At 44.4% G+C, this 12,224-nt stretch overlaps 1 protein-coding gene across 2 annotated transcripts in view; it reads right to left on the minus strand.

Annotated features, from left to right (window-relative positions):
* myo6b (myosin VIb) overlaps positions 1 to 11,734 on the minus strand; it is a 39,996-nt gene extending 28,262 nt beyond the window's left edge. For both annotated transcript variants that reach the window (XM_062522943.1, XM_062522942.1), the window contains exons 1-9: positions 11,614 to 11,734; positions 5,306 to 5,447; positions 2,951 to 3,020; positions 2,560 to 2,633; positions 1,246 to 1,375; positions 1,019 to 1,124; positions 837 to 892; positions 612 to 709; positions 283 to 447 (exon numbers count right to left, since the gene is read on the minus strand). In XM_062522943.1, coding sequence (XP_062378927.1) covers positions 283 to 447; positions 612 to 709; positions 837 to 892; positions 1,019 to 1,124; positions 1,246 to 1,375; positions 2,560 to 2,633; positions 2,951 to 3,020; positions 5,306 to 5,422 — 816 coding nt within the window. In that variant the 5' untranslated portion in view covers positions 5,423 to 5,447; positions 11,614 to 11,734. The remainder of the gene's footprint in view (positions 1 to 282; positions 448 to 611; positions 710 to 836; positions 893 to 1,018; positions 1,125 to 1,245; positions 1,376 to 2,559; positions 2,634 to 2,950; positions 3,021 to 5,305; positions 5,448 to 11,613) is intronic.
* Between the last annotated feature and the right edge of the window lie 490 nt (positions 11,735 to 12,224).

Below are 12,224 nucleotides of genomic sequence, written 5' to 3' on the forward strand. Positions count from 1 at the left end.
TTCTTTTCAGCATGGATGGGCAGAACAGCCTCTACCTTCATCCTGATGCTATGGGCCAGTAGTTTCTCATTACCCTGGGCCCATAATCTGTCTGTCCAGTGCCAAAAATATGAACAGGTAATTCCAGACGATCTACCGCTACAGTCTTTAGAGAGGACCTGACAGCCTCTCATTGTGTGTTCAGTATGAGGTGTCGTGCGAGAGTGTGTGTGTGTGTGTGTCTGTGTGTGTGTGTGTGTGTGTGTGTGTGTGTGTGTGTGGGGCACAGGTGGATCCACTGACCCGGAAGCTGTCTGGGGAGTTGAGGTGCAGCTTGTTCCTGATCTCCTCGGAGGCTCCGGCACAGAGGCGGTAGAAGATGTGGTAGTTGCGCTCCTCTGAGCTCTGCATGCAGATGCGCGACTTCTCCAACAGGTAGTGGGACACAAACCCCCCCACTACGGCATTCTGGGAGACAAAGGTCAAAGGTGAGACTTTTCATATCACAGTCAGGCGGTAATACCAAAGCAGAGAGCAGAGATTATAGGATTAAAGCAACAGTGTTTCATTTGAATGTATTATGTCTATTCTGAGGACAAAAGCCAAAGCTGAACAGAGGAGGCTGACTTTACCTTCTCATTGAAATGAATCTCCACAAACTTCCCAAATCGACTGCTGTTATTATTTCTGACTGTCTTGGCATTGCCAAAGGCTTCAAGCAAAGGGTTGGCTAGAGGGAAACAAAAATAAAAAATACATAAAGAATGCCTAGGCCACGGCCATGGTTGTCTAGACCACATTCTCATCAGCTGTGCGGTGCATAAAAATATTTTTGAACAAAAGAAAAGTTTGCTTACCCTCAACTATTCTCTCATCAATATCTTGACCTGTTCCATATGATGATGTTAAATACCTACAGAGTCAAAGGGAAACAATCTCCTGAGTGGTGGTCTCTGGTTACACATAAAATGACATAAATGTGTCACTGATTTGAAATATATCTTCTCTGTATGCGTGTCTAAGTGTCAAAGGTTCCCACCTGAGGACAAACTTGGTGTTTTCGGTCTTTCCAGCTCCAGATTCACCTGAAACAATGATGGACTGGCTCATCTTCAGGACCCTCATGTCCCGGTAGGCCTTATCCGCTGAGAAACAGAGCAAAACGAAGAGAGCAAAGGGACATAAGACATGCTTTGTTTTGTTGACATGTTACTTGCATGAAAAATGCTGATGTGAACAGAGCAGATAGAGGCGGTGTCCTCTCACCAATAGCGTAGACATGAGGAGGGAGCGTGCCCAGTGAGCGCCCATGGTACATCTTAATGGTCTCGGGGGCGTACAGCTTGGGGACGTCATAGTAGGGGTTCACAGCAATCAAGATGTTGGCCACGTATGTCTTAGAAACAGAGGAGAGAATAGAAACAGATTATTCCAAATTGGTCATACTTGCCTCACTGTACTGCTGTCAGTATTCTAAACTGAAGCTACTGCATCTTGCTACATCACTAGCGCCATTATCATAACACCACAATAACAACACAATTATATCCAGTAACCATCAACAAGCCTCCAAGCCCACAGCGGCCGACAGGTGTCAGCTGAGGGAGGCTGAGGAGCTCAGTAAACAATGAGTACCCTCGGCCCTCCCCCTCAGCCTCTCCGCTCCTGAAGTCTGTCGAGCCGCACTACCTCAGAAGACCTCATTAACTTCATGGAGCAACGTGATAGTGTTGCCGCACGATTAGCCAGGTCATCCGAGACCAGGCGCGCGCAGCAGGGCAGGGCAGCGCCCGGGGGCTCAGGTGAGCCTCCGATGACAGGCGTGGCCACTCCGCTGATCAAAGCGCGACAATGTCCACCCTCGTCCCCCATCAGTGGCCCAAGGCCCCGGGCTCCACATGCACCACAACAATAGGGCTTCCTCCAGAGGGACAAGGGATTAAACAGAGTCCCCTATCTGAGGTTCAGACCCTTTTGGGCTAAAGTGCCTGGACATTATTAGCCCATTTGTGACCCTGCAAGGCAAAATCAGTCGCTTTGCGCTCGATGCTATATTGAGAAAATCCACGATAAACAAACGGGCTAAAATGTTAATATCACTATCACTAATATCACGTTTTCGCTTAATTTGGCAGTATACAGTCCACACTTTCATATCATGAACAAATTTCACGGAAAAACATACGTTTTGACTCTAAAACCAGGTGAAGACTCAACACATTAGCAGTCATTCCCGTTGTCCACGCCGCTTAAAAAGGTGAATTTTTCCTTTCTGGCATATTGTGACGGGAGAATCATGTCAACTTTGAATGCGGTTATCTTAGCGATAGTTTTTCCAATACCCTCGATATACATATCGTTGGAAAGCTTAGTTATTATGACCGTTCATGTGAGCACAATAACTTAATTTTGTAAATTTTACCAAAGCGACTGGTTTGGCCTTGCAGGGTCACATTTGTGGAGTGTGGTGAGAGGGTGGTGCACAGGTGGTATGGTTCTTGATGAGTAGGTGGGATACATGGATAGGTGGTGTGAATGTTGATGGCAACTTGTGAGTCGGGGGAAGTGTGTCATACTCACATAGATTTTGTCTTTGCTGTAGCGTATGCGGACGTTGTTCAGGAGGGTCGCTTCGTTCAAGTACATGAGAGAGCCTGCAACAGGAAATTAAAGATTTGAAATGAAAGGCTTTAGACTTGTGCCCGAGTATAAATCCTTGTGGGCTCCTATACAAATCCCAATGAAATCCTGTACAATCCCTCTGATTTTGGTATCTATCCTACAGGGTCTTTCGGATGTTACAACGGGATTTCTAGGATCAAAAGGCTGGGGGGGGGGGGGTTGATAGGAGGAAATCCTAATTTTGTTGAACTTTATGACAAGGGGGCGTGTGACCAAATGACTAAACTATCTGAAGAAATAAACACACAGGATGGAATCAGAGCATTGCCAAGCACAGACACACACTCACAGTTGTCCTCCACATGTTTGTTGACGTCCTCCTCGGCGGGGAACACTTGGCTGATGGACGCCAGAAAGGTCTGTAAACACCAAAGTGCGACAAAATCTTTAAACTCATCAGAGCGTACATCTTTAAACTCGCCACGACCTCCCTCCCCGCCTGTCTCATCAACGTAAACATTCTCATGAGAAACCGGCCCGGCCCCATGCTGAGAGGAACCCCCTTCTTAAATCTGACAGCCACAGGAAATCCACCCAACATCTGCTCATCGATTCAATATGGCCTAACCCTCAGCTCAGGAATTACAGAAAAGGGTCACGTCTTTTTTCTTCTTCTTCTTCTTCTCATCATCGTCCTCCTTTTTTTTCTCTCTGAATAATTTGCATTTACTCTTCTGCTGGAGGCCCAGATCGTTACGGTGTATCGAGAACCTCATGTCTGAGTCGGAGTGTGTTGTTCGGTGGGGCGAGCGCAGCATGGTGCCGGAAAGTGTGCCGCAGGCCCAGGGCACTGTGGTTTTTCCGGAGAATCTGAGGGCCCCGCTGCATTCATTAATGATGCCTCAGTGCACACATGCACACATACACTCTCTCTCTCTCTCTCTCTCTCTCTCTCACACACACACACCACACACACCACACACACCACACACACCACACACACCACACACACCACACACACCACACACACACACACACACACACACACACACACACACACACACACACACACACACACACACACAGGGAGAATAATAGGGGAAAGGCATTCATATGACTATAGTCTAAGAGTCGCTCTCTCTCTCTCTCTCTCTCTCATGCGGCGTTTGCAGTCATTAACATCATGCTGTGGGTGTCTGGGCAAAACAGCTGGTCAGTGGGACAGCTATCTCCACTGTGACATGTGGGATGATAGGCAAGACAGAAAGGGACTGTGACGGAGGGACATGGCCCATGGCCTCTGCTGAGGGATCTCTCGGATATCCCACAGGTGGACTTTTCACACGAATTTAGGTGTCCACATGTGGACTTTGCACATGAATCTGCTTGGGAAACTCCAGGACACCCCACAAGTCATGTCTGTAAGAGATTATTGCTTTTTAATGCTACTCTCTCTCCGTTTTCAGTGACCTCTATGTGACTCTATAACCTTTAATCTGTGTATAGAGCCCCTACCAGCACACTGCTGTAATCCTTGGTGTGTGTTTTATTGTTGGGGATGAGCACATCTCACTATTTGAGAATTGGGTCGGGTGTGCTTTTATGCTCTCCATCACATGTGGAGTTGTCACTAAAGGGTCACTTTGGGTTTTTTCAATCACATGTAATCTTTTCCTGCGTCCATTTTGCGTTTCTTTTTATAAATTCGCAAATACTCTGCTTTCATCTAGCATGCATGTTTCTGGCACTAATCTAGCAAAATATGCAACCAGAAAGGCCACAATAAGACATCTGTTTCCCACATTCCCATCTTTTGTTACTGCAACATCAGAGGAAAAAAGCAAAAGTATCCATCATGCTGCAGAAGGATACACCATGGACATGCTTTAAATGGCTATGCTAATATAAAACCATTTCAGATAAACAGGGAAGGAAAATTTGCCTGCGAGCTTCCTCCTGATTAGCTATTACCCAGGAAACATGACCAACGCCAGAAAAAGATTAGCCTATAGAAAGCGCCAGGGCCACAGGTGTAGCAACGGTGCGGAGTTTCTCTTGTTTATACCTGTCGCCTGAGGAAGGAGAGAGGCTGCTCAGGCCCTGGGTGACTCCTACCTGGGTGCCACAGGTGGGCCTGCTCCTTTAATGAGCCGAGCGTAGCTTGTAACACGATCGACCCACCTGCTGCTGCTGCTGGCATCATTAATTCATCTCCTCAGCCAGCGACACCCCGAACGTGCTCGGGGCCGTTCTACATTCACTTGCTCTCACGTTTAACTTAGTATGCGCTCGGAAAAAAGCTGTAATTCAGGGGAGCGGCTCAGAAACTCAGGACACTTGCTCAGACGGAAATCTATAAAAACGGCGTGAGGTTGTTTCTTGGATGAATGCCTGGAGAGGGTCAAAGGTCGTTGATATATAACTATTGCCATAGCACTTGGCTGCTAATTATTAGACTGTCTGTTTACTAATATCTCCTGAGCCTCAGGCTCTTTGATTGTCTCATGTCCAATGTTTTTTTGTTGTTGCATGTTGATGACATCTATGGTATACAACCTCTTTTGTGGTCAAAAGTTTAGCAATTATAACAAAGTCAGTTAATTAAAAAATAAATGCAAGCTATGACATGCAAGGTTACAGAAGACACTCTTCATTCATTGATGTTGGTCATACACAACGTGTTGTCGGGGTTAAACTCACTCACCTTGCCTTTGTGGTTGAGGGGTTCTATTGTGAGGCTGTCGGCGCCGATGTCCACAATATTGCCCAGCTGGAACCCATCTGTTGGGTGAGGCGCCCACACAGGCTTCCCATCATCCATTGCGAAGCACAGCAATGCACCCGCTCTGCGGACCATAACATCAGAGGGACCTTCCTTATTCATTAATTCATGGTGCAGGGTCAGGTGTGCAGTACACCTGGCGCAAGGTGGTGGCAAGGGCTACATCATCCTCCTGTTTATACTAACAGCTTGTGCAACAGCGAGTCTTTAGCGTCCACTAACCCTGTAAGAACTTTCCATCAGTGGAGACTTTTAATTTGCTGGTCTCTACAGACTTTCCCTGATCTTGTTATTCAGATATTCCCAGAGATGATCCGCAAGGCAAGATACATTTCCTAAGGGACCACTTTTTTACTATTTGAAATAGTTCACTTGGGAATTTCCTTGTGAAAAAGATAAAGCTGCTTTATGGAGTTCCAGTGTAGCGACGTGTAAATAGTTTGATGCCATACAGCAGATAAGATTGTACTGTACTTCAGCTCATAAACAACTCTCTGTTGATGCCACCTCTAACCGATACAACGTCGATGCAAATCATGTCTGGTGCAGTGGAAGGGATGAATATGTGTCTCTTGAAGGCTTCCACTGACAGTATAAACTGCAGTATGTTCTCTTGATACCGAGTGAATACCCTGCACTCCACAACAGATACATACTGTACAAGCCAAATGGGCATGCCATGAAATGGGCCATCTCAACCAGCTCATTCACAGAAGTCGGTTCAAACTGATGAGTTGCTTTAACTTTCAAACTTTAACAGCCTTCCACTGTCCTTGATGGATAAATGAACACGTAACTGCACTAACTGCAAGACTAATCAACCTTGCATGGTTCATACTGCTACACATACCAACTATAGTGTGTTTGGCTTTTTACCTCCACTAAGAAGGTTATATTCTCGGTGCAGTGTGGAAAGGTGTAGCAAAGGTTGAGGATGAATCCATTCAGTTTTGGAGCAGATCCAACTTAGGGGTGACTCCCTAATTTAGTTTCACTTTAAAGTAGCAAGATAAGAAGACATCCGCCTTTACAGAGGCCTGCACTCTCCAAAAGCCCATATGGCTTTTCTATGCTACTCTAGACTTCCAGGGTTTGAAAAACCCTGTTGAAAGCAGAATGGTGGCTTCTAACAACAGCACAGGAAACAGGCGTGTGAAATTGGGCCAGTCACACATGCTACGAGGGCCACTGACCGATTCACTGCTTTGCTGACAATGACAGGATACAGTTCCCATGCCCCTACCCCCCTGCACATGCATGTCCCAGACTCTCAGGCCAGGGGGGCCCTAAAAGCTTCGGCCAGCCCAGCACTCTGACCACTGCCTGGAGGCCTGTGAGAACCCCTGACCGTAATGATCAATTAAGTAGGCCATGCTTCAAAAACTCTCATCTCGTCCCATCAAACAAGCACTTTGTCCACTTGCCAGCTTTGCGCTGTGGTGCTTGTTGTCCACAAGCACAATCTGATGCATTCTAATAAACTGAATGAGAGCCCAGAGATAAAAAGTGACAGAACTGGGGGAGTGCTCTGTTTGGCTAGATGTTGTTGCCCTGGCCAAAGGACAAGAATGGCAGCTACCTCATCAGACTGTGATTCTGTGACTATTAAGTGGATGAATGCACTGCTCCACAGTGGTTGGGTATGCCACCCTTGTACCAATTAGAGGCTCTAGGTCAAAAATGCCATTGATTCAGGAAATATAGAGACAATGGTCAGTTTGTAAACTATTTAAGCTTGTTACCATAATAGCTAATGAAAAATGCTTAACATTGCAAGTGGCAATCGTTCTAGAAAAGAAAGCCCAACCTGAACGTATGGACACTGTTGTACTGTTAAATGCTTTTTTTCAGCAGATGATTTTCATTCTTTAGCCACATAGACACAGAGCATAACGTTAAAATAAACAGAGAATGAATCTATACAGCAACGTTAAACCCGTCTTCATCAAAAGAATCTTGCTCTTGTCAGAAAGAGAAGAAGCAAGGTCAAAGGGGAGGTATTCCGGAGTGTGAGAAACAATGACTCATGGGGACTATAAATAAAACCAGATAAATAAAATGGCGACATTCCCATTAAACAATGTCAGTCTCAATGCCGGGATGTCTGTTTATGATGTGTGTATGTGTGTGTGTGTGTGTGTGTGTGTGTGTGTGTGTGTGTGTGTGACTCTCTCTTTCTCTGAGTGTGTGAGTGTGTGTGTGAGTGTGAGAGAGTCTGTGTGTCTGTGTGTGTGAGTCAGAGGGAGAGAATGCTTGCGAGAGAGAGTGTGTGTGAGAGAGATGAGAGAGATCTAATCAGATAACTGTCTAGCCTAAATAAACCTTGGTTATGTATTCGCTAGTTGCTATCATACTCAAGGTTCACTTCAGAGGCTTCTCCTAATCACCTATGCATCAGCCAAGAACAAAGAACAGCTGGGACACACAAGAATGAATGCGGATCACAAAGACCTGAGTCATTCAATCAGTAATCCCCGTGTGTGTAGCTGATATGATACAGGCCCAGCCACACCGAGAACATGGCCAGTCAACTGGTGATCCCATTAGAACTGGGATTGAGGTCAAGTGTCCCAAGTCGGGCTTTAGAACTACCTGGAGACGTGAGCAGGTCAAAGTTCCTCCGCGGCTCCATAACTTTGAAACCAAACTCTCTCTGAGTGCCTTGGCGCCAACAGGTGCCAGAAGTTCTCAAGGCCTGATTCCGCCAACTACTAAGGGCTAAGACTAGCAGTGATGTCATCGTACTTAGGTCTGACTGCAGCACACTTTCCTCTTCTGTGCTGCCATGACGACCATCTGCCTTGTTGTCTTCGCACTGCTGTTGCATGATTCAACAAGGGGCGAAAGGGTCATCAGATAGGCCCTCAATCTGTTCTCGGAGCTTGTATGGCGATCCAGGTTACAGGCACAGTCGCTTACGTTACCTATCAGCAAAATAGGCCAATTCAAGTCATCGGAATTGCATGGCGAAACCGCAGCCTACTTCTTCCTTGTTTCGCTATCAGCATTTTATTGCTCTCAATGATCCGTCACTGCCCTAAATGCAGCATTGCTGCCAACTACACAATCAAACTGTCCAGCTGCTAATTGCAAACAGCGCAATTGAGGAACTGAATGGAACTAGACTGGGAATGGAATTCTCAAAAGAGAAGCCAAGTGCAAAAGAAAACAAAACAGCCATGACCGAGGAGTTATTAAACAGCTCACATGGCTCTTACAACACACCAAAATAACAGCATGACATTAATGTGAAGGGGGGATTTCTGCCCCACTAATGATGGGATTACTACAACAGATTAGCATGAAATAGTATAGCACACAACTGTTGATACTGAAGCGAAGAGTGGCCATGCTATTATAACTATGGAGAAAAAAACAGAACATAGACTTACTTTAGTCAGGGAGGACTACTTTCATGGTACATAAAGTACACTCTTGATTTAAGACTATGAGATCCAGATGGATCAAACATAACAATCAGAATCTTAGCAGGGTGTCTTTAAGCCCTGTTATGGGGGCTCAACAGTAAGTCAATAGAACATTATTCCCACGGAGCCCTTCACATGGTTTGTGGAGTCTGTTGGGTGTACTGGATTAACTCTCTGTCAGTGTATTAGTCAACAACCTTGTAAGTCACCAACTTGCATAATGTTGCCATGGAGACTCGGCTTTTACCTATGCAATAAAACCTATCTAGAACATAATGTGTTTGTTAAGCAACGGCTTAGGGCAGACACTGTATGGGTTTTATTGCTATATTGCTGTTTTAGCCACTGTAGACAAAGGATCATTGTTTAAAATCTGCTGATAATAGCTACAGAGCAGCTGCAAAACCCTCACAAAACTGAGTGTTGTCCTCATCACAAAAATAGAAAGACACATTTATAGAAAAATTATCAAAATTAAGATTATTAATTATTATAGATTATATAGATTATTATAGAAGTATAATCATCGTTTCACATTAACAGACATGCATAGAATCATATATTGCACAATGCAGGATAACGCTTATCAAAGTCAGCTTGGTTCATATTGAGTAAGAAACTCATCCAATCATAACTACGCAAATGGGCACAAACAAAATGTCATCTACTTACAAAAAGTGATGTTGAGTTGGGTAAAAAGTGGTGGTTTTTGGTAGAAACAGCAATGTCTAATCTAAACATATATACAATGAATCAGATGTTATAAAAGAAGTGCATCGAACTGCACTGTACCTAGAGAATCATGTGAGCCAGGCATGTCACTCAGGCAAAACAACTTATTGAGTGACTTCGAAATGGAATGGATTCCAAGCTGTCAATGGTGCAGCTTTCAAAGAGTCAAATAAATATGGTTTTAGAGCTTTTTCACACTTTTAAAACCAGACTATTATAAATATAGTCTGGGCCTATATGATGTGACATCATTCTGCGTCACTATGAGAAACGCTTCCCATCTGCATCCCTCGTCATCATGTAGGATACATTAGAGTGGATTACACTGTGCCGGTCTCATGAAAGTAAACAAGTGACCTGCAAGACGAGCGGTCACATATGGGACGGGTTGCTTTTAGTTTGTCTGTAATCCTCTTGGCATGCTGTTCTAATCCTGAGTGGAGGTGAGATATCAGACCTATAGGAATTGAGAGACGAGTTGTGATGTGATGTATACACACAGACATACGTATATAGGTGAGTGTCTGTTGGCAGTGGCATACAGTTCACCGTTGTCAGGAGCAACAGCAGCACTGGAGCTGTGCACCGAGGGGGTCAAAGAGCAGACGGGAACTTCCTGGAGAGGACATGAAAAATCCCCAATCCGCCCACCCCGATGCACATCGGTCCCACTTCCTGCTCTGAACGTGGCAAGAGGATATGGAAAATGCATTGTGCTATCTGTTCCAGACCAACAGGATGTAGGGGCGAGCGACGTTCCTGGCTGACATCCTCCGTACCATTCACTTCCCTACTTTGACCAAAGTGGCGCAAATCATAATTCATAATCAATGAGCATGTTTCATTGGAGTTGAGTCACATCAGACCAAAACTTCGTCCACATCAAAGGGCAAAAAGGCAGACAGATCATTCACCATCTTCACATCCTCTTAAAACTTAGAGGATTGTAAGGACATAGCTGAATGTGGATGTTCTTCCATGCAGAAAATGCATAGACAGCTATGGTTACCAACCTCACCCCTATCTTTCTAGGACAACTTTCTTGAAATGGGGCCATCCGAACGCTGCATGAATCATGATTCATGAATCTATCTAGTATGAATCTAATTATTTTGGAGAGGCCTGCTTAAAATATAATGTGTTCCCTGTTTAAGCTACTGTAAACATTCCATGCAGCTGCATAACGTCTACCATGTATTTTGCAAAATGACAATTTAACTTGATGAAATCTCAGCTCTCAATCACATAAAGTAGCCAGATGAAGTTCACGAGCATACAGGCGTCAAGGATAGCTTACTAGAACTGTAGTCTACAGTGAAATAAACGATTAGCCATAGTCATTATAGAACTCATTAGACCAATCAATGAACTAACCTATTCTACCACATAATTAGGCAATAGCAAGCTGGTCCCACAACTGTTGCAATAACATCACACAACTGTGAAAGTATCCAAGTAGTCATAAATAATCAGTAAAACATGCATTATGTATTCTTGCTAAGCTCATGAGCAGCTTGAGTAGGACATTCCAAGCACACCGTTCAGTATAACCACTTGCTAATGTCGTGGTCACTCCGGACAGTGCTCTTCTGTCACTTTTGAAAGCCCCTGTAATGGACACAGAAGTAGCCTATTTGGCTAGTGTGTGTCAGACTGGACGTATACAATTAACTCAGAGTTCTAAACACGTAGACTGAGGACTTACCGTAATGTAACAACCAAAAACAATTAACGTTACTTGCTAACGGTACTGTATTCCGTGCATTAACCAAGTTACCAACCATTAACAAAGAGTTACTTTGCTACTTTTGCAATCCATGGTTTAATACAACATATGCATTGTTACAGAGACATATAGCATGACACATAATGAAATGCCATTGGTGCTGTCTGACTTACTTCCAAACTGACTTTCCCCTAGATGCGCTCCACTTCCTTGCTAGCGGGTTAGCAAGCCTCAGAATAAAGCTAGCGTTAAATTCGCAAATAACAGCTAACCTACGTTTTTACAAAACCCATTATGTAAACACAGCATGAGATGGAATAAAAGATAAAGTCGTAACTACTTACACGCAGGTCTTTCAAACTGTACAGTCCGTTTATACGCAATGGAAAAAGTGCGTTCAAGTTCCACAGGACAGATTCGCTGTCATTAGTCCGTCACTATTCTCTCCTGTTGGTACTACTCCCGGTCTGCCCCGGCTTTGGACTGAAGTCCAGCGAAGTGGTGACGTCAGCGCGGAGGGAGACGCTCCAGCGGGCTAGACCTGTGAAGTTGCGCCTCGACAGACGGCACCTTGACACAATGTTTCTTCAATGAAGAAAGACATTTGTGCCAAAAATGTAGCCTACATTTATATAAGAAATAAATAAATAAACCTTAAACCACGACTTGTAGATCTGATTAGTGTAGGAATATGTTGAAACAACTAAAATAAAATAAAATAAATGATTCAGCCTGCTTATTTTGGCTCAACCTGTTCACACACATCCCCATGATTCCCACTAAGGTAAGTTACAAACTTGAGATCAATTCATAATTGATGAGCACGTAATTTAAACCGTTTTAAACATCTCTGAAGTAGATATTCTATCCTCCATTGAAAGCCTACACTCCGTTTGTAAATCTAATTAGGACATCTGATAGGCTATGCTCTATGTGGGACTATCACATTTCCAAG

Source organism: Sardina pilchardus, chromosome 20 (genome assembly GCF_963854185.1).
Source record: "Sardina pilchardus chromosome 20, fSarPil1.1, whole genome shotgun sequence".
NCBI classification, from domain to species: Eukaryota; Metazoa; Chordata; class Actinopteri; order Clupeiformes; family Clupeidae; genus Sardina; species Sardina pilchardus.